The 23,596-nt window shown below is 38.1% G+C and overlaps 1 protein-coding gene across 17 annotated transcripts in view; it reads right to left on the bottom strand.

Moving 5' to 3' along the window:
• b3galnt2 (beta-1,3-N-acetylgalactosaminyltransferase 2) overlaps positions 1–23,596 on the bottom strand; it is an 86,040-nt gene that overhangs the window by 49,559 nt on the left and 12,885 nt on the right. For 5 of the 17 annotated variants that reach the window (XM_053232669.1, XM_053232673.1, XM_053232670.1 and 2 more), the window contains exon 2: positions 20,653–20,723. Coding sequence is in view for 2 of the 17 variants with exons in the window: in XM_026939154.3 (XP_026794955.3) it covers positions 1,732–1,840 (109 nt within the window). In the remaining 15 variants the exon portion in view is untranslated. The other 12 variants (XM_034302678.2, XM_026939155.3, XM_034302680.2 and 9 more) reach the window with 6 other exon arrangements.

Here is a 23,596-nt window from a genome sequence, read left to right as displayed (position 1 = left end):
AGGCTGTAAATTCCATCAGAATGGATATCATCTGTGTACCTAATTATTATCTGATGAGTGAATAATCTCTGAACAAAAAGAGGACTGCTTAGGTTCTTACAAGCGCCATTATTAATGATACTGTGCCCCCTGTCGGCCATAGCCCGAAATTAAATTAAAAAAAAAAAAATAAAATAAAATAAAATAAATTAAATACGTACAAACCATACATACCATATTACAGTGGTCTGTATCCTAAACCAGCACTGAGCGAGTACCACTGCTGTAACTCTTTATCTTGATGGAAATAATTTAAGCATAGCATAGAGTAGCATAGAGCCTATAGGTGCGTCCCAAATCGTATACTTATGCACTATTCTACGCCATTTTATAGTGTAAATAGTGCGAGTAGTGCGATCACACACAAAATTCCAATAAGAAGTAGTGCACTTCAAGTACCCGGGTGATGCACGTATTCAACCGAAAAAAACACGACGTGTAGAATGTTGGACACTTCCTGCACTCGCAGCTTTGCTTACTTGGCGGAGTTGTAGGCAACCCCTAGGCTTACACAAATGGTTTAATACTAGTGGTCAGCAGCCAATTTAAGACACTCAAGGAACTCGCCTGTTCAAACTGGTCAACTGGCTCAACAGTTCAGTTCTGAAATCACACGCTGTTTGCGCGTTGTAAACGTGTAAAAAAACCAACACGTTGACAACGCGTTAACAACACGCATTAAAGCGGCCATCTTGCGTACGAATAGTTAACAGCAAGTATAAATCAGCCTTTAGAAGGGCTCTTTATATGCTTTAAAGGTCACTTCCTAAAGGACGCTTGGAAGCTTTTCTGAAAGTGAAAATCTTGCTGCGTTTCAATTCGCCTAATATCCATCCTAAATAGTTATCCGAGATTAGAATTAGTGTTTCCCAAATCGCAGTACACTGAAATAAGTATCCCAAAGGTACCCGGATGATCTATTTCCGGTAGATTTTCGAAGTGCGGACCTTTTCAGCTAATATTGCCCACAAATCCTTGCGTGAGGGAAGATTAGTTTTGTTGCGGTTTGCTTCGCCGAATTCAAGGACGCATTTTAGACAGGTGTAAATAAAATGTGGAAAAATAACTCAAGGGAATTGTAAATTAAATTATATAGTATACATTCTATAAGGAATAATGAATGAAGAAAAGCTGAAATGCAACGAGGAGATTGTTTACGGAGATGGTGACGGGCAACAACGTTCTCTTCCGTTACATGACGTGTTAGTATGTCCCAGAACATGCATACCCTTTTGCTACACACTCAAAAGTATGTACTTTTTCTTCACAAAAAGAGTGCATACTTTTAGTCCATAGTATAAGTAGGCGAATTGAAACACATGGTCTCTGCTGCAGAACTATTAAGACCTCCGCAAAAAAGGTCAAACCCATGAACCTTTGTAAAATTGTAGACTGTAGGGTTAAAATATGCTATAGACCTGTAGAATCATGCACAAAACATTTTCAATTTTATAGATGAAACTATTATCATCCTGCGCTCTCAAAGTATTCAAATGACTCAAATTCACAACGCAGGGTAATTTTCAATATTCCAGCTGAACCGTGCTTTTTTCAACATAAATACGAGGGTGTCTGGTCATCCACGTAGGTATGCCATTACGTTTATACATGCAGATAACGAAGGCGTGACTATAATAAATGCTGTATAATAACAACCGCTGGTAAGTTGGAAATTATATTGTGAGCTCCTACCTGCAGCCCTGACATCCGAGAAGAAATCAGTTTGGTCCTTCAGCCACCACCACTCATGCACCAGCACCGCGATCACACACGGGAGTAGGAACAGTGCTAAACTTCTCATGGACGAGCCAGACAGAGACACACAATAAATTTAAAGTGCAGGTCGTTCAGCACGTCGGACATTGCGGATTGATCATATCTCACGCCCACTGAGCACCGTCATCGACCAATAGAAATGAAGCCGAGGACCCACAGGGGGCTTCTGGGAGATGTAGTACTAATGCTGCGTTCTGGTAAAACTCGTAACTCGGAATTCATTACCTTGGAAGTGGGAAGTCGGAGCTCAGAATGACTTCATTTTTGAGCTACAAGGTGGGTGGGGAAAACGCCTCCATGTTTGTCTTTTGTTAGCAGCAAACTAACCAGCTAATGAGTGATGAATATTTTCCGCCTCAAAACAGCGTTCTGTATTGTCAATTATATAGATTTTTACAAGCGAACATGGTGATTGATCTAAAGTAAATACTTGTACACACGGCATAATTAATTAAAAAAATAAGACGTGCTACTTTATGTGCTGCTGACGCTGTGCGCAGGCCGTGTTTATTTTACGTCACTTGCTGAGCCTGGAGTTGAACACGAGCCGTAGAAGTGCCGAGTTGAGTTTTCTTTGTTTTTTCCGGATCGGCGGTCGTAATTTGTAATTATATCAGGGAAGCTACGGCGATTACCGAAAAACCTCCTATAAACTCGCACACGGGTTTCTGCGATGGGTATATGCTAAAGCTTGGCTGAATTTGGAGCAAAAGGCTCTTGTAATTACGGCTAATTAAACAATTAACAATAGAATCTAATCTGATTTTTTAGGAAAGAAATTAAAGAGATAAGGTGCTAGAATAATTTTAGCTGGAGAAAAATGTGTAGTTATGCCCTATTATTCCCAATATCGTTCATGCGGAAGGACACACCTGCGTGAGCATGTTACGTGCTGTGTATAAGTGTGAAAGCGGATGCCAGCACCATTACGCCGCTGTTGAAAAAGTGACAAGTTTACAAATGCGCCTAATCGACTTTAGCTACATGGTGTCAGAAGTTAGAAAGTACGCGATCTTATTTTACACAGTCAGATGAGCAAAAGTTGAATATTTCCATTAGTTTGCTGCGACGAATACGGAGTAACATTACTGTCAATAAAACTCGCGCGTACTTATCTACATTCATACAAAAATATTTGTTATACACAGAAAGTCTGTTTTCATACATGCTGGTACAAAATAATAATTCATACTTAAAACATTAAGTCGTAATGCTGTGTACTCTCTTAGAACTACAGGATATCCCAAAAGTCTCACTACATAGAGGGAATTAACACTTTTTAGCAAATGGTTTCCTATATATATATATATATATATATATATATATATATATATATAATGTGTGTGTGTGTATGTTTAAGATTTTAGATTAAGATTTTTAGATTCACGAGGTAGTCACCTGGAATGGTTTTCAATTCACAGGTGTGCCTTGTCAAGAGGTAATTTGTGACATTTCTTGCCTTCTTAATGTGCTTTAGACCATCAGTTGTCTTATGCAGAGGAAGGGTGGGTACAGAGTCAATAGCCCTATTAGCGATACTACAACTACTGTACAAATCTATATTATGGCAAGAAACACTCAGTTAAGTAAAGAGAAAAGACAGTCCATCATTATTTTAAGAAATGAAGGTCAGTCAATCCGAAAAATCTCAAGTGTATCCCCAAGTGCAGTCGCCAAAACCATCAAACGCTATGATGAAACTGGCTCTCATGAGGACCGTCCCAGGGAGGAAGACCAAGAGCTACCTGCTGCAGAGGATAAGTTTATTAGAATTACCAGCCTCAGAAACCGCTGATTACAGCTCACATAAATGCTTCTCGGAGTTCAAGTGGCAGACATATTTCAACATCCACTGTTCAGAGGAGACTGCGTGAGGCAGGCCTTCATGGTCGAATTGCAGCAAAGAAACCATTACTTTGGAAGAACAACAAGAAACACAAGGAATGGACATTAGATCAGTGGAAAACTGCTGTGTCTTTGTTAGACATAGAGAGGGTGAACAGACTGTTCCTGAATGTGTTTCTCCCACTGTGAAGCATGGAGGAGGAGGTGTGATGATGTGGGTGTGCTTTGCTGGTGACACCGTTGGTGACTTAGTCAAAACTGAGGGCACACTTAACCAGCATGGCTACCACAGCATTTTGCAGAGACATGCCATCCCATCTGGTTTGCACTTAGTGGGGCCATCATTTGTTTTCCAACAGGACAATGACCCCAAACACACCTCTAGGTTATGTAAGAGCTATTTGTCCAAGAAGGAGAGTGATGGATGCTGCATCAGATGACCTGGCCTCCACAATCACCTGATCTAAATCTAATTGAGATGGTTTGGGAGGAGTTGGACTGGAGAGTGAAGGAAAAGCAGCCAACAAGTACTCAACACCTCTGGGAACTCCTTCAAGATTGTTAGAAAACCATTTCAGGTGACTACCTCATGAGGCTGACTGAGAGAATGCCAAGAGTGTGCAAAGCTGTCATCAAAGCAAAAGGTGGCTACTTTGAAGAACCGAAAATATAAAACACATTCTGGGTTATTTAAGACGTTTTTGTTTACTACATAATTACATACATGTTCTTTCATAGTTTGGATGTCTTCAGTATTAATATACAATGCTGAAGACAATAAAAATGAAGAAAAACCACTGAATAAGAAGGTGTGTCCAAACTTTTGACTGGTACTGTATATGTGTGTGTGTGTGTGTATGTATGTATGTATGTATGTATGTATAATTTCAGATAGCTTTTAAGAATGCCTTTGACAAAAGAACATATTGAAATCATTCTCATGGCTGGATCGGGAAGCTGTCGCAAGGTTGAGATGGACTCTACAAGGAAACATGGCATGCACATCACACACAACACTGTTGCCAAACTTATTAACAAATTCAAAAAAGAGTGGAAGTGCATGTCCGAGAAGTGGATGTCCATGTGAAATTAGTCTACACATTTATGTGTCAGCTTCTAAGAAATGAAGTAATCTTATAAAATTAAAAACGATTTATTCAACTGAGTTTTTGCACAAAGTGTATAATACTATATGTAAAATACATCTCTTGGAGGTATTTATAGAGGGTTACAGTGTATTGTCAGTGTATGAGTTACTATATCCTTCCTGGCAGCTCGACCTAATCCGGCCTCTCGAACATTTACAAGATATTTCCACCCATAGAACTGTCGCCAATGTTTTTTTTTTTTTTCCCCCACACCATTCTCTGTAAACTCTAGAGACTCCCAGGAGATAACTGCATAAATGAGCAGGTGTACAGGTGTTCCTATTAAAGTGGAGGGTGAGTGTATGACCAAATGCAATACTTGTACTTGAAAAGAAATGACCCCACAATGCATAACTATTGTGATGGGCCTCAATTTTAATCTTATCCATTATTTAGAATGTTGATATAAACCCTCTTAATGTCAAAGACTCACAAACTCGACTTGAATCTAGGACACAAGATTTTGTTTTAGTTTTGCACAGGTTTTTTTTTTTTTTTTTTAAGAAAGTGTTTCATGTGAAATGTTTTATGTTTAAAAAAGTTTAATTGCAATTAGAATTGGCATTTTAAACTAATGTATCGTTTAATAAATGGTTAAAATTTTTTACTTTCTCTATTTTAAAGGATAAATCTACGTCTCAGGTACAGTTTTATTATCTTCTCTGTCAAGCAAAGTTGTTTAACATGTAATCGATTTTAAGATTCAGTTAGGTCTCAGTTGCTTAAATTTAAATACAGTGCATTGCCGTCGTATTCTTTGAGGGCACGTTGGCTTCTTATTCGCCAGCTTCTGTTTGGGATTTTCCGTTCCACATTAAAAGATCCGGAACTTACAATCTCGCGCCTGTAGATGGCGCCACGAAGCTCACTAAAATTACTTATAAAATTCAGTGAACGCTGTGCATAAAAAAGGAAAAATCTGCTAATTTAGAATGCCATTTCATATCTCCTCATTTTTAAAACGCCTCAAAAATTTGACAGTTACATATTAAAATAGGTGTAATGTACTACCAAAATACTCAATATGAAGAAATTTTACTGTAGGAATTTCTAATTGCCCTGATTGCTTGGCATTTTTTGAGGCTATTGAATACAGGCAAATTGCGCTTTTTGCTTAATTCCTATGCCATTATCTCCTCATTCTCAAAAACTCTCAAAAATCTGGCAATTGAATATCGGTGAAGTTTTATTAAGTTTTTCTGAAGTATTATTCAGTACCTGTATTATGTTTTTATATTTTGATTTCAGTTTGTACTTGCTGATCATCTGCACACATAATTAATTCATGTTTTAGTCTTTTCTATTACATTTTTGATGTTGCAGTGACCCTGTATGGGATGCAGTGTTTTCCTTTTATCACACCTTCAAGGTTTTAGTTTCTTGCCACCACAGTAGAAACCAGGTTCAGTCAGTTTTAAGTTTCATGTAACCCTGTCTTTACTCCTTGTTTGTTAGATTGATGTCCTCCTTTTCTCCATAACCACTCGTGTGCTAGAATTCTGCAGTATATGAACTGATCTGTGATTTTTAGGTCAGTCTGTTACTTGAATTGCTCTTGTATCAGATTTACTGAGAGTATACTCTCTTTTCTATGGCATAATAAACACCTTTTTGCTTGAGCTTCTGGACTTATGATCTCCTCTCCTCCTCTGAAACACCCAGACACATTTAAACCTTTTCACACATGGATGTGCATGGCGACCATCCTGTTTTATCCCAAATTCAAGGGAACAATGCTCAGGATATTATTAGATATTTTTCAGCTTTCATACTTGTTCCTATTAAGGAGCCATTGCCTTCCTTATTGGCACCGGACCGTGCAGAATGGGCAAAGCTGTGGACCTAATATTTCCCCACACTCTTCACTGATTCCTCCACCTCTTCAATAACACTGACCTCAAGTGCATCTCTAAACAGTGCCATGCCAAATGGGAATTTACTCTCATCTCTTCTCAAATCACTGTTGTGGCTGACAACAAGACCAAACCTGCTATAGATCTCAGTATTCAAGGTTCCACATACGACAGTGCAGACTAGCTGGTTCCTGTTGTGTTTTGAAAGAGACCATGGATATAGTATTTAACCAGGTTCTTTAAATCTAAGAATCTAAGGATTCACATTTTTCTGAGCACCCAAAAACTTAAAGATAAAAAAAATTGATTTATAATCTTGATGCAAACAACTTTGTCCAAATAGAAAATTATGTATTATCCGATATAATCTGTCCTCTCTGTCCCTAAGATATGATGGACCGCACCCACAACTGACCACTCAAAATTCTTTGGCAGAGCCTGGTAGATCTCGATGCCTGCACCTATCACAAATTAGACTTTTTACTAATGCTGCCAACACCCTTTTATATCTAACATAAGAATATAATAAAGACTACTAATTGTAAATTTATTTTACATGATGGTGATTAAGCAATTGCCCAGTCTTTTCATGGGTGCTGCATTATGATGTAGCCCAAATCCTGTTTCTGCTGCTTGCTAGAGTCTGTGATGTATTTTTATTATACTAATATGTTTGAGTGTTTCTTTTCCTTGCCCCCCATAGTTAAGTGCTCATACTGAACATCCTTTTAACACACTTAGCACTGTTTGACTCTATAGTATACAGCTGTGGAAGAGTAATGATTTTTAATCACACTCTGGCTTGCTCATTAGGGATATTTAAATCTAAATCCATATTTATGTAATGGATTAATAGCTCACTGTTTACCCTGTCAAATGCCTGCTGAAACCTGACTGGCCAATCATGGTCATCATCAGAGATCCACTTAAACATTAACCTAGAGATGCAGTATACCAAGTTTCCACACGATTGCATGTATGGTTCTTGAGAACCAATTATCGGACCATAGCTCCACCCCTTATGCATGACCATGCCCCAAACTTTGCATATGGTATTAGGAGTTATGGTATTCAAGATATAACCCAAAATATCAATGCTTCCCTACAGTGCCACTAGTACACCGACCAGGCTCATTTCTCTTGCCTGAGTAGTGGGAGTACTGCGTACTGACCAAGTTTCATGTCTGTCAGACCTATGGTTTGGTCTGCACAACTTTATTGGAGGAAATTAAATTAAATTAAATAAAATAGATAGATAAATAAATAAGAAAAAGCCTAACTAAAACAATAGAGTTCCAAATACTATGTTTGTATAATAATAATAATAATAATAATAATAATAATGATAGAAAATACAAAGAATCCTAACAATTACAGGGACAATAGGGATTTTTCTAAATCTTTGCAGTATCACCACCAGTAAAATATACAGCTTCATTCTAAAGTGACATTTGACCAAGTAATGATGCTTTTGGAAAGCAAATTCTCAGTGATAACATTTAATTTGTGTTTGTGCCAAAAGCTGTTTAGAATTAAATTTTGACTTGTACATATGAAACCTTCTAGGACTTTCACCATAGCTATATTTCCAACAAGAAATTGGGCCAAAAGCAGATTTCATGGAACTGCATGTCACGGAAGTACCTGTGAAATCTTGCAAACTATATAAATGCGTATTTACTGTGCACACACTGGATTTTGAACACAGAACAACTCCAATAGCTGCCATGGAATATATAAACAGAAACAGATAACTGGGCAAGCAACTTATCTTTCTGATTTTCTGATTTGTTAACTGACTAACTCTCCATCTCAGAGTGATTACTATTTGCTTCTTTAATTTATTGTAAAGTTACTACATTGTTCCCAGCACTGTGGATTGCCAGTGTATTGAATAAAAACAAAAGGTAAAATTCACCTTAAACTAATCATGTGTAGAATTCTATTGAAAGGAAAATGTTTTGTAAACTTTCCTCCATCAGCACATTTACAGTCCCCTCTGAAAGTATTGGAATGGCAAAGTCAATTCTTTTGTTTTTGCTATACACTGAAGACATTTGGGCTTCATCTGTTATGTTGTTTGCTTAGGTCTTTGTTGCCCTTGTATGACACAGTCACAACAGAAATGACAATAAAAATTTTGACAGTAAGACTAGAAAATGATTATAGGTAAATTCTTCTAATGCATGTCAAAACTGAGGTGATTTACTGATTTATAAAAATAGGTGAATTAGTTGGGGGAAAGAAGTGCAATATTGAAAGCCATTTAATCTCACTTTTGCCAAAATGAACATGGGGTAAAAGAGAAAAATGAAGAGAGAGGAGTTCGGAGAGGGACGAGAAATTCAGGAGTGACCCAGCTCTCTTCTTTGGAAGCTGCTTCCTCTCATTCCTTGTAAATGTGGCTAAGATGCTCTATAAGTCCCTCCAGCTCTGGGTTCCCCCCTAATTCTGCAATCAACCTGTATGCCTCCTTTTCTAGCTCATGCAACTTCTGCCTGGTGTAAGCAAAGGAGCCCACCTTCTCCAAATAATCAACACAGTAACGCTTGACGTCTTCATCCTCAGTGCGCTGGCGTAGGATGTTCTGCACCTGTGTGCTATGGATCTGTGTATGGATGGCGTGGATGGTGGGAAAGGAGAATTTGCCCTCGGTCAGGTCTTCACAGAAGCTCTTGTTCGCACCATACTCACGTGAGCAGAGGTTGGCATAGTCATCGCGTATCTGGAACAAGAGCCCAAGTGTATCTAGTAGGGGTTTGAGGTCACAGCTCCATTCTGAGAAGAGCTGCATGAGGCCCACCGCCAGGCCGAATAATCCACCAGTCTTGCGCAGTACCATCCCACGGTACTCTGCTTCGCTTGGGCAAGTGTACGTGTCACGCCAGTGGATGTCCAAGCCCTGGCCACGGTGCAGCTCCAACAGCTGGCGAGTGAACACATGCACAGCCTCAGGGTGTTCTAGCGTCAGCACTTTCTCTAGGCCCAGAAAGTAGACGTAGTTTGCAGAGTTTATAACGGATGGCACACCGTAGATGCTGTGAGCTACAGGGAAACCACGCCGCAACTTAGAGCTGTCCTCGATGTCATCGATCAAGAGACTAGCATTGTGCAGCATTTCCGTTACCTCAATGATTACCTGCAAGAGAAAAGGACTTAAACTAGGACATAAACTAGGACTTTGTTTCATCAATCTGACATCTTTGATTAATTTAATTTGAACAGAAGTACATGTGCATATTGTTAACACTACTGTAAAGGGCTTTTGTTAATACCCATAATTAAACAACAGACCAAGACCATTGAATAAAAGGGAAAATGTAGATCCAACTAATAAATGGAGCTTTAAAGTGGAAATTTATCTACGCAAGTGACATTCAAAGCATTCATTCACACTAGTGAGGGACAAGATGCTCATGTCGCTTGTATTTTGTACAATCCATGCAGAGTGTTTAGCTCCGAGGTGAAAGGGAGGTAGCCAAAATGTAGCCATTGGAATGATGTCACTTTCCACCTCAGCGCATTCATTGGATGAAGTGGGGGAAAAAAAAGTGGATGTCTCAATGTTAATCTTTTGTTAGCAAGAAGCTAAACAGCTATCTGGGATGTATATGTTCTTCCTCGAACAGTGAACTGTATAGTCAATGTTGATCTAAATACTTGTATATGCACTCACCGTTCACTTTAACAGGAACACCTGCACTACCTGCTCATTTATGCAGTATCCAATCAGCCATTGATGTAGCAGCAGCACAATACATAATATCATACAGATACAGGGCACGAGCTTTAGTTAATTTATACATCGAACATCAGAACGGGGAAAAAATGTGATCTCTCTGATTTCAAATGTGGCATAGTTGTTGGTACCAGATGGGCTGGTTTGAGTATTTCAGAAACTACTGATCTGGGATTTTCACGCACAACAGTCTCTAGAGATTATACAGAATGGTGCAAAAACAAAACAAAACAAAAAATCCTGTGAGCTGAAACACCTTGTTGATGAGAGAGATCAGAGGAGAATGACCAGACTGCTTTGAACAGACAGGAAGTCTATAGTAACTCAAATAAGCACTCTTTACAACCATTGTGAGCAGACAAGCATCTCAGAATGCACAACAAGGGCATAGACTCACTGAAACTGGGCAGTTGGAAGAAGACCAGGTGATTTTTTTTTTCTAATCTTCAATTATCCAGTTCCGGCTACTAAAATATCTGCATACTAAAGCCTGCATAGTATTCTGCATATATGTATTAAAGGTACTATACACATGAGAAAGCCAGGTCCAGACTTCAACTGTCCAGTTTGGGTGAGCCTGTGCCCATAATAGTCTCAGATTCCTGTTCTTGGCTGACAGGAGTTGAATGTGGTCTTCTGCTGTTGTAGCCCATCCACCTCAAGGTTCAAGGTTGTGCATCTCTGTGCATGCAGAGATGCTTTTCTGCTCACCATGGTTGCGAAGAATGATTATTTAAGTTACTGTATCCTTCCTGGCAGCTCAAACCAATCTGGCCATTTTCTTCTGACTTTTCTTATCAACAAGGCATTTCCAACCACTGTCACTCACTCAATGTCTTTTGTTTTTCGCACCATTCTTTGTAAACTCTGGAGAATGTTCTGTGTGAAAATCCCAGGAGATCACCAGTTTCTGAAATATTCACATCAGCCCATCTGATACTAACATCCATGCCATGATCAAAATCACAGATCACACTTTTGTTTGATGTGAACATTCACTACCTGAAGATCTTGACCTGTATGTGCATGACAGCGAGTGTACAGCATCATTTATACATCTGATGCTTTGAGCAACCATACTGACTTGATGTACTTCCATAAACAGGGAAGGAGCTGGTAGCTGAGAAGACTACCTCAAGTTGATGATATAATTTCAAGTTGAGGGGTGTTTTCTTTGGCTTTTACTGGCTGGAGGTTGCAGCCTCGAGGCCAATGCTGCATTCGAGGCATAGTTGTAATTTCCTGCTCACAACTGGTCTACTGTTGTTGCTGCAATTTCAGTCCAAAATGTTGCATTGTTGAATGTTTGATGTTCACTATAGTAGAACAGTACCAATAGCCACTCAGGCTTAAACTGTAGAAATGTGGATAAAGTAGCTTTTCATGAGCTGTATGTGCTCTGACAAAGCAAACAAAAGACACGCTTTCCTGAAGGAGTCCAAATTTTTTCCACTTCACACACCGAACGTGTCATTGTGGGAAATGACGTTACTACAACATTGCGAAGTACCTCTTACAAGGCACCATGCAGCATTAGCTTTGTTAGCAGATTAGCAGAGCAAGTTAACTGTACTAGGTACATACACACCAGAGGCACCATCATATGCCTATACATATCTCATATATCTTCATCTAACTAGTTAAACACAAATTAAATAATGTACTAATCAGCCTGAAAATTGGTTGGTTGATTTACATGTTCCATAAAAGGCGTTGTATTAGCTATTCGCAGATTAGCAGTGCAAGCAAACTGTACTAGCTACAGACATTCCAGAGATATCAATGATCTCTGCTACTTCCTTTCAAGCTGTACTTTTTTTGTAATGTCTGTATATGCATTTAATGAGAGGTCATATGACAGGATAAAATAAAAAAAAATAAAAAAATAAGCACAGTTATAAGTTTTCACTTCCATTTTTCAAGTCAGGGAGTACATAGGAACAAATTGTAGTTAGGAACTGAAGTTGTGAGGGGGGGAAGAAAAACTGTTGTACCACGTGTGTTATACGATTGGTCTAGGCAATCTTTTGAGCCAGCTATTTGGGTTTGTGGCTTTAGTGTGTCATATATATTTTGAATAAAGTTGAGAAAATCTCAACTTGCGTCTCTTGTTGCATGCCGCTGTCACTGAAATCACAGCTCTGTGTTGCACGTGTATATAGAAAATGAATAGTAGGGGCAGGCCAAGATGGTGGCTGATGCAGACCACAGATTTTGTGGCTAGAGTTCATGCTTATTTTTCACACCTAACAAACAGCTTTAAAGATTTTTACTAGATACAATCTATAATGAGAATTATACCAGAAGGACATAGTGTGTAATTTAGTATTTCTAGGCCTTAAGGAATAACTACAATATTGATAAGGAATCTATCCATGACCAATTTCAAAGCCAGCTGATGTGCTAGATAGTTTAGCTTATAGTTGGAATGTGGCTCTCCAGATATAACTGCAAGCTGTAATGGCAGAAAGAAAATTGGGGGAAAAAAATACAGAAAAGTGAAAACAGATCGGATGACAATGCTGTTAGTCCCGGGATGGAAGCTATAGAGGCGAACTCATATGCACGCTGTAGTAGTCCAGATCTCACACCAATTCCAGGCTCGGAGCCATGCACCCCAGATCCTAAATAAAGTAGATCATAACCTTCGCTTACTGTAGTGCAAAATAATATAGTACAAATATTGGCAGGGAAAATTAATCAAAATACTGAAACCCTACATCAAGAGATTGAACAAAACAGAGAATGCATGAATTCATTGAGGGAAGCTTCAGAATTTCTCCTCAAAAGAAGTACAGAAGTAAAGAATAACACTGTTAATACCAAAACAGTAAATGAGGAATACCAAAAAAGAATCTCGGAGCCAGAAGAATGAGTAAATGAAACTGAAAGATATCAAAGGAGATGGAATCTAAGGCTTTACGGTATGGCAGAGCAAAAAGGAGAGAATGTCAAACAATGAGCAATTGATATCTGCTGCGCTGTGGTACTGGAGGCTGCAAACAACAGCAAGGTTTACAGCAAGATCAACTAAGGAGCTTCTATGGAAAAATTCTAAGGGATCAGAATACCTTCGGTCCAGAAAGTTAAGGTTTGGAGAGGACTTAACAACGTAAGACAAAAGACACACGTAACAGGCACATGTAAGAGTACAATGTGACAGTACACACATTCCAGATATAGGCTTATATGTTGCATATTATGACACATGATTATACATGTAATTAATATAATGGTTGTTCTTGGGTGAATGGAAAACACTTGGTTTAAGTAGTCTGCTAAAAGAATATGTCTTTATATTCTTTCAGTGTTAAGGGTATTCGCGATTTGCTAAAGAGAAAAGCAATATTTTATTTCTTAAAAGATCATGCATCAATAAAATTTTGGAAAAATCAGTGGGGAAGTGACATCTGGTTGGCATATGGGTATAATAATTCAGCAGGGGTAGCAATTTTAAAAGGGAACTTTAAAGGGAAAATAAAGCTCATTCTCTTGGAAGGTGGGTGATTTTGGCTGTAGAAAATGAGAATAATGGTTTAATTTTGAAGAACATCTATGGTGACAACTATCATTTACAAAGCTTTAGAGAAGAAATTTTGGAATTTTATACATATTTTCTAGTGCCCAATTCACCTTAGGTGGTGATTGGAATACCATTAATGACCCTATATTGGATTGTTTTCCTCCTTGTTTTAATGGACAATTCCAACACACTGACATATGTAATCTAAATCCCAAAATTAAATTGTCGTGATGAATGGAGACACCAAAACCCTGATAATATAGAATACACTTGGAGTAATAAGGATAGTTCCAGGCAATCTTGGAAATCAAGTTCAGGAGATCGACATTGTGCCCTCTGTTTTCAGTGACCATAAAATATTTTAATCAGCCTTGGTGATATGAATGATAGAAAATTAAATTTCACTTACTGGAAATTAAACAATTCACTTGTTGATATTCAATTTAAAAGGAATTTTAAACCTATTATAAAGGGATGTTGTAACAACACTAAAATTTCAAATTTATTTGGAACACACTGGGAAATTATGAAATATGAAATTAGAAAATGCGCAATTACAAGAGGTAAGGAAATAGCCAAAGCCAAAAAAATAGAGATGTCATAATTCAAATTATAATGGATATCTACGTATGACATGCAAGCTGTATGTGAATAAGGAAAATAATGTATTAACCAAATTACAATTGGAATTAGAACAAATATATGAATATAAAGCTAAAGGAGCATTTATACAATCAAGCAGAAAGTGGTTAGAGAAGGGTCAAAAAATTTCTAAATATTCTACAATCTTGAAAGGAAAAACGGAGAATATTCCTCTCTACAGAAACTCAATATTAGTGATTCTCTCACAATGGATCCAAAAGACATCTCTACATCTCTTTCATGAAAAGTTATATACCAAAAATGGTAATGTAGCTAATGCTACTCTGTTTCTAGTTCCACTTAAAGGAACTGCAAAAATTATAAATGACGATTCCAAAAATATATCAAGAAATACATAAAGGTATTGAAAAACATAAAAATAATAAAACATCACATAATGACGGATTAACCTGTATTCACAGGTTAATCTGTCATTATGTGATGTTTTATTATTTTTATGTTTTTCAATAAAGAATTTATAAAGAATTCAAAGAGGATGTCTCAGAATTTCTTCTTTACCTTTTCAAAGAAGTATGAATAAATGTTGCAGGGATTGATTACACTAATTCCTAAGCCAGATAAAGATTTACCAAACATAGAGAATGTGAGGCCTATAATTTTAGTCTGTAACAATTAAATTGCTAAATTGCTTTCACATATAATTGCAGAAAGACTAAAATTAGCTTTAAATAAAATTATAGATGACTGTCAGTCAGGCTTTATATGTGGAAGGTATATTGGCAATAATATTCCACTGACATTAGATCTGATTGACTATAATTTTCTTTTAAATGATAGTTACATCCTTTTCATAAATTATTATAAAGCATTTGACACTGTAAACCATGCCTTTTTATTTGAAGTTCTTTGAACACTATACAATCATTGTAATTATTATTGAAATTATTGGAATCACTACTAGGTTTAATATAAGCAGAGATGTCAAACAGGGAGATCCAGCATCTCCTCTTTTTGTTAGTCATGCAAGTAATGTATCTATTAAAGTCAATCCATTTCAAGTTATTCCATTGGCTGATAATGTAATTATAGGTTCCCATTTGGCAGATGATACAACTATTTTTCTTAACAAAGAAAAATAATTAAAAATATAGTTGCAAGCAGTAAGGCAAAGTAAGGAGCTAAGCAAGCATCAAAGCATAGTCATGATCTTGCATATCAAGTTTCAGTGCAATAGGCAGAAGTGTTGCCAAGATTTTGCATGAAACACTATGTGGCGCTTATATCACCTCTGACGATGCGTTATATGGAAATGGTCTGAGATATCAAAATGTTTTTTTCCCAACATGAAATCAATAACTTATTGCTGGCATGGACTGAAGATGATCTGATTCAAATTTGGTGAAAATTGAACGAATGGTCCCAAAAGCAAAAATATGCTTTTTCCAGATCTCGTGAGCACTAGCTGGCACTGTTCCAGAACTGTGCAGGTACCCTCAAGTCATGATGGCTACGACATATGGTAAGGTTTGATCTGAATACACTACAGCATTACGGAGATATAGCCTCACGTCCATTTAGGCGTGCTCATAGTCAAATTTGTTTGCGTGTTTGACTAATCAACTTGAATTTGATAACTTTTGTCGGTCTTTGTTCTGACGAAGATCTAATTTGATTTTCGTGAAAATCAGACAAACGGTCTAGGAGGAGTTTGAAAAAGTAGTTTTTCAAAGCATTTCAAAAAGTCAAGCAAGTTCGGCTGACCATAAGTGGTCTCAATGTTTTCGGCATGACCCAAGGAATCTATCAAGAACAGTCTCATGACAATAGCCAAAAGTATACAGCATTTTATGACTAAATTCAAAATGGCCAACACCCAAAATGGCCGAACTAGGAAAATTTCATATGAGCTGACTCAGTATGCCCCAAAGAATCTAATGTCTAATCTCATGAACACTAGGTGGCACTGTTCAGAATCTGTGCAGGTACCTTCATTTCCGTGCGCTAGCTGTCGTTTGCGTGTTATTCAAGAACAGTTTGGTCTATCAAAAAGCTTTTAAAAACTTTTTGCCAGCATGGTCTAATGATGATCTGAGTCAGGCTGAAATTGAAACCATTGTATGCATACAACCTCAAAGGAGTCAGGGAAAAAAAGAATTTTGTTTCTAGCACTTACAGTTCAAAGGTTATTAACATAGACATGAGTACAAATTTCAGATGTTGGTGGCACTAGAGGGTTTGAGATAGCAACTCCAAATTTGCTGGGGGAACATTTCAGAGTGTCCCTCTGATTTCATAATTTCATAACGTTCCTATGTACGGTTCTATGGGCTTCAAGAGCAGAAGAAGAAGAAGAAGAAGACGAAGAAGAATTAAAGCTGCAAGCAGCATTTTCGGGGGCCCAAGCACCCAGACTCACTACAGTTGTTGCCTAAGCAATCACAGGGAAGCAGAGCCATAACTTTAAGCAAGGGTGTCAAGAGTGATTTGTAGTTTCAATCATGATGTGTAAGTTTTTACCACGGGCAGTGTTGGAATTCTCTGACTGTAGGAGGAAAGGTCTAGATGAACAAATGGGCAGCAGGGTGGCATTGCTGCCACAGCTGCCACTACTGCTGTGACCTGTGGAGTTGTTACTTTGACCTTTTGTCATGATTGCTACTGCTCTGACCCAAAAATTTTTTGTTCTTGCAATTTAAAAACATCTATGGCATTTATGTTTTTTTCTTATAAATTATGGTATTATATTCCTAACTTTATTTTCATTGATGCGTTTGGGGAAGATAGCCCATCTGGTCCGATCCCACAGAAGAGCTACTGTAGCACAAATTGCTGAAAATGTTAATGCTGGCTATGATTGAAAGGAGTCAGAACACACAGTGCATCGCAGCTTGCTGCGTATGGAGCTGTGTAACTGCAGACCGCTCAGAGTGCCCATGCTGACCACTGTCCACCGCCAAAATGGGCATGTGAGCATCAGAACTGAACCATGGAGCAATGGAAGAAGGTGGCCTACTCTGATGAATCATGTTTTCTTTTACATCATATGGACAGCCAGGTGTGTCTGTGTCCCTTACCTGGGGAAGAGATGGCACCAGGATGCACGATGGGAAAAAGGCATGCCAGTGGAGGCAGTGTGATGCTCTGGGCAACGTTTTGCTGGGAAACCTTGGGTCCTGGCATTCATGAGGATGTTACTTTGAGATGTATCACCTACCTAAACATTGTTGCATCGTCTCCTTCAAGATTGCTACAGGATGGTAATAACCGAAACCTGGAGACTGTAGACCATTTTATTTACCAAGAGAGCTAACAGCAGTAATAGTGACTGCTGTGTACATTCCACCAGACGCTAATGCTAGCGCAGCTCTCACTCAGTTACACACTACCGTAAATAAACATCAACGAACTCATCCAGATGGAGTGTACATCACAGCGGGTGATTTTAATCAAACGTTGAAAATAGTACTACCTAAATTCACCCAATATGTTAAATATGCTACCAGAGAGAAAAATACACTGGACCATGTGTACTCCAACATAGAGAATGCCTACAGGGCTGCACCCCTCTCCCATCTAGGACAGTCAGATCACTGTTCTCTGCTCCTTCTCCCAGCATACACCTTGCTGAGGAGGAAAACAAAGCCAGTCATAAAGATCATAAAAACTTGGCCTGAGGGCGCTCTCTCTCAACTGCAGGACTGCTTTGAACGAACAGCCTGGGAGATTTTTGAACAGCAGGACCTGAAGCAATACACAGAAACTGTATTGTTTTATATAAAAAACTGCACAGACAATGTCACTGTCAACCAAAAGATTCGGATGTTTCCCAACCAGAAACCCTGGATGACAAGTGAGGTCCAGTCACTGCTCAAAGAATGCAACTCCACCTTCAGGTCAGGTGACAAGGCTCTGTATAGTGCTGCTAGAGCCAGCCTGAGGAGAGGCATCAAACATGCCAAAGACACTTACAAAAGAAAAATTGAGGACCATCTCACAGACAATAACCCAAGAACAGTGTGGCAGGGAATTCAGAGCGTCACCAATTACAAGAACAATAACCACAGCACCATCTATGCTGATGCCTCACTGGCTGAGGAACTTAAGCATTTCTTTGCCCGCTTTGAGGCCAATGGGCCCAACGCAAATTCAGTGCCACCACCAACCTCTAGCACCTACCATCTCACCCTACAGGAATGGGAGGTGAGACCAGTGCTCAAAACCTTAAAACACAAGAAAGACCGCTGGTCCTGACGGAGTATCTGGCAAGGTACTCAAAGCCTGTCCCAACCAGCTCACCGGGGTCTTCATAAAGATCTTCAACCTCTCATTGACATCAGTCATCATTCCACCCTGCTTAAAATCTGTACAATCATCCCTTTCCCTAAAAAGACAGCCACCTACAGCCAGAACAACAACAGACCAGTTGCACTCATACCAGTAATCAAGATTGGTCTCACAGCACATCAAATCCAGCCTTTCTCCCACCTTTGACCCACACCAATTTGCAGAGCAAATAGGTTTACAGAAGATGCCATCATATTCTGCTAACATCTTAGCAATCATCAAAAAGGCACAACAATGCCTACCCTTCCTCAGAATGCTCAGGAAAAACAACCTGGAGTGCAAGTTGCTGGTGGCCTTTTACCGCTCCACCATTGGAAGTGTGCTAGTATACAGCATTTCGGTGTGGTACTCCCTCCAAAGAATAATCAACAAAGCCCAAAAAAAAAAAAAAATCACTGGTTGCTCACTACCCTCCCTGGAAGACATTTCCTGCTCCCGCTATCTCACTAGGGCCAAAAACATCACCAAGGACACATCACACCCAGGCCACCACCTACTTGATCTCCTGCCCTCGCTTTCAGGACAGTTTTTTCCTAAATGCTATCAGGACTATAAACACACAAATGCACTAAACGTAAAATGGCAATGTGCAATACTAGCTCTGATCACTGTGTCCAACTACAGTGACTTATTTCATCAGTCTCTACTTTTGTCTATACTTGCTGTTTATATCATATGTAGAATGTCAATGTGCAATACTGGTCACTTTATTTATCAGGACTCTAAACTCTCAAATGCACTAAATGTAGAATGTAAATGTGCAATTACTATCTCTGGTCACTTACTCAACTACGGTCACTTATTCCATTTCAAACTGTACTTCTGTGTGTCTATACTAAACTGTTTACACCACTGTAGAGGGTAATGTGCAATACTATCACTGGTCACTTATTCTGAAAAACGAAATTTTGTATACTAGCTATATAGAAGAATGACAAAAACCCACTTGACAAATAACCAGACAGGGTGGGAAATGAAAGAAAGATGAGGAAACCTGACAAAAGCAGGTAACGGACAATATGATTTATATCATTCTCTGCTCCTAATCCCCATTTTTATACATTTGACATGCACGAATATTTAACACTCAGTAATAATGTATTGAGTTATGAAATTTCAACACATATTTGCATTCGCATCAATGGCCTTGACTACACTGTCACTAGGATGCATCATAGTAATGGTGTAGTCAAGGCCATTGATGCAAATGCAAATATGTGTTGAGATTTCATAACTCAATACATTATTACTGAGTGTTAAATATTTGTTAGTAGAATTAGAATTTTAATAAATTTAATTAAAATTTTAATACATACATACACATATATATATATGTATATACATAGGTGTGCCCTGTTAGATTGATTTTTATAGAAGTAGAAGTAGACCCAAAAAAAAAAAAAAATTGTTACTTGCCACCTTGCCTCAAATCCTAAAATTGTCTCTTATGGCTGTGTAAATATAACATTCAGTCAACACACAACACCATAATAAGTTTTTACTACTCCAGCCTTATTCTGATTCTCCCAAAGGTTTTCTTATTATGTATTGGGAGATTTTCTTGGTCTATTTTCCTTTATACTCTAAAAAGGACAGAGTTTCAATTAATCTGCAGAGAGCACTCCAATATACATCACAATAAACATCAGAACCCTGGAAAATGTTACTTAAAACAAGACTTTTTTCTTGCTCTTTTTAAATTCATATACTAATACTCTCAAAAGACACAACATTATTATTATTATTATTATTATTACTATTTTAAGATAAACATGATCTTACCTGAAGTTTATCCTCAGGTACATTGAGCCAGTGGTTGAAAGCTTGGGACAGTTTAGTTCGGATTTGTTTCCCTGGGAATTTAGTAAGAACACATTCCATTAATGAAAGTTATACAATTTCCATGTGTTATCCATTATGAAAACAATGCCTTTTCAGTTTGCTATTGGCTGTATAAAAACTTGTACAGCAAATGAATGGAACTGGTGGCTGAACAGCTGATCTGTGACAGTGCCATTCTGTTTCAGATGCAGTTTAATTTCTTTACTTACAATAATGTCCAAATTTTGTGTAAGTCTGCCACCTTTACATTAGTCCAACTTCCTAACTGTGTTTGACAATTCTATGACTTAAGCTTTGAATATGGGGCTGAAATTTCCTTAACACACTCCATCCTATTATGTAGGACAGAACACCTACAAGTCCTACAGGCATTTCAACAGCCCATAAAGTTCATATATTCTAAAGACATTATAGTTATTTTTCTCAACTCAAACATCAGAAATTAACACACACAAAGATGGAGAATCCTGTAGTATTGCCATTCTCAAAAAATATTATTTTTCCAAAAATAAATAAATCAAAATGGTGAAAAACACAAACAGACTGAAGTCTCATATTTAGATTGTTGGTGCTAACTTATAATGATGAATACAAAGTTTCATAACTTTATGAAATCATCCAATACAACAGAGGAGCGCTGACTAATCAGGACTTGGGGGCAAGTTGCTGTCATAAGTTCTCTTCAAAAACTATGTTAACACAAATACAGTCCCCTCCAAAAGTATTGGAACAGGAAGGCCATTTCTTTTGTTTTTGCTATACACTGAAGACATTTGGGTTTGAGATCAAAGATTAATTTCAGATGATAGATCAGAATTTCAGCTTTCATTTACTGATATTTACATCCAAATGTGTTAAACAACTCAGAACATGGCACCTTTTGTTTGAACACACCCATTTTTCATGTGATTAAAAATATTAAATAGTATCTAACAGGTGTTTCATGTTGCCCATCAATCAGACCCATTACATAAACAATGGGCATAGCCAATACAACAATTTGGAATGTACTGAAAAAGAAAGAAACCACTGGTGTACCAACAACCGGACATCAAACAGGTCAGCCAAGGAAAACAACAGCAGTGGATGACAAACACTGTGAGAGCTGTGAAGAAAAACACAAATACATCAGTCAGTGTCATCACCAACAACCTTCACAGGGCCGGTGTGAAGGTATCACAAGCCACCATCTGAAGAAGACTTCGAGAGCAGAAATATAGAGGGCATACCACAAGTTGCAAACCACTCATCAGCAATAAGAATTGAAAGGCCAGATTGGAATTGGCAAAGAAATACAGAGGTAAGCCACAAAAGTTCTGGAACCAGGATTAATCTCTATCAAAGTGACAGAAATGGCAAAATGTGTAGAAAGAAAGGATCTGCTCATGATCCAAAACATACGAGCTCATCAATCAAGCACAGTGGAGGTAGTGTCATGGCTTTGGCTAGCATGGCTGTTTCTGGAATGGGCAAACTAATCTTTATTGATAATGTAACTCATGATGGTAGCAACAGAATGAATTCAGAAGTCTACAAAAACAATTTACAGAGAAATGCATCCAAACTAATTGGGAGGAACTTCATCATGCATCAAGACAATGATGATCCCAAGGGGAAATTGGAGTGCAATGACCCAAAACACACTGCCAACACAACAAATGATTTCATCAAGGGAAAAAGTGAAGAGAGAAACCCTCCAAAACAAACAACAACTGAAAGAACCTGGGGCACAAGTCTAGAAAAGCATCACAAAAGAAGAACGCAACAATTTGGTAATGTCATCGAGTTGCCGGCTTGATGCAGTTATTGCAAGCAAGGGATATGGGAGTTATTTACTTTAAGAGTCATAGGTCTCATATTCCATCTTTTGATCTAAAACTCAAATGTCTTTGGTGCGTAGCAAAAACAAAAGACATGGCCTTGCCTTTCTTTTTTCAGAGGGAACTGTATCTTAGTTATTAGCAGGTATAGTTATAGCCCAATACTGTACAACCCCAAATTGCACTTTTACGAACCTAAAAATAGCACTTCTCAAAGCAGCAAGTGAAAATGGGGGATCAAAGAATATATACAGCATTACGCAAGTACCGTTGAACAGCATCAGTTTATAAGGTTATGGTGTTTTGCATCTTTAACGCCAATCTCTACTTTTAAACGCCAATATTTTATTGCTCCACCAAAGATTGTGAAGAAGCAATTGTGAAGACGCAATTCAGTGTCACAAGCTCCATGAGTCACTGCACAGGAAAAGCTATCAAATCTGGATAATTCTCACAAAAACAAAAGGCATACATACAGCACTGAAAAATGTAATGCTGGAAGCAGTTTAACAAAATATAAAAACTGAAACCTTAAAAAGCAATCCTTTTTTTGGTCACATTTTAATGTTGTAATACGTTTACATTTTAGATTTAGACAATTTAGATTAAAATCCTCATTTCTGCAACAAGAGGAGACGAGAGTAAAGAAACCCAATGTGATCTGCTCTTGCAGCCCATCTGCCTCAAGGTTTGACATTCTTTTCTGCTCAACACAGTTGTAAAGTGTGGTCAGAGTAAGGAAATGTGCACAAGAGATCTCGACTGACACTACACACCATAGCCATAAATGTAAATTTTACATAAGTGTAGTGTTTCTTAGCATACACAATATTTATTTTTAATAAATGTTGTGTGTCAAGTCTTCAAGTCTCCATCCATGCTTTCATCAGAGATGGCGATTGTGTATATCCTGCATTCCAAATTTCCCTCTGTCAAGTGCTTCCGGTCAGTAAAAAATAAGAACCACAATTCACCTAAACAGCTTCCTTCCAAGATCTGAAGCAACTATCAACAGACTCTAATACACACGTCTAATTCTTAAGACTGTTTAATATTTTGCACTG

Source organism: Pangasianodon hypophthalmus, chromosome 3, assembly GCF_027358585.1.
Source record: "Pangasianodon hypophthalmus isolate fPanHyp1 chromosome 3, fPanHyp1.pri, whole genome shotgun sequence".
NCBI classification, from domain to species: Eukaryota; Metazoa; Chordata; class Actinopteri; order Siluriformes; family Pangasiidae; genus Pangasianodon; species Pangasianodon hypophthalmus.
This window is presented reverse-complemented; position numbering and strand designations above follow the sequence as displayed.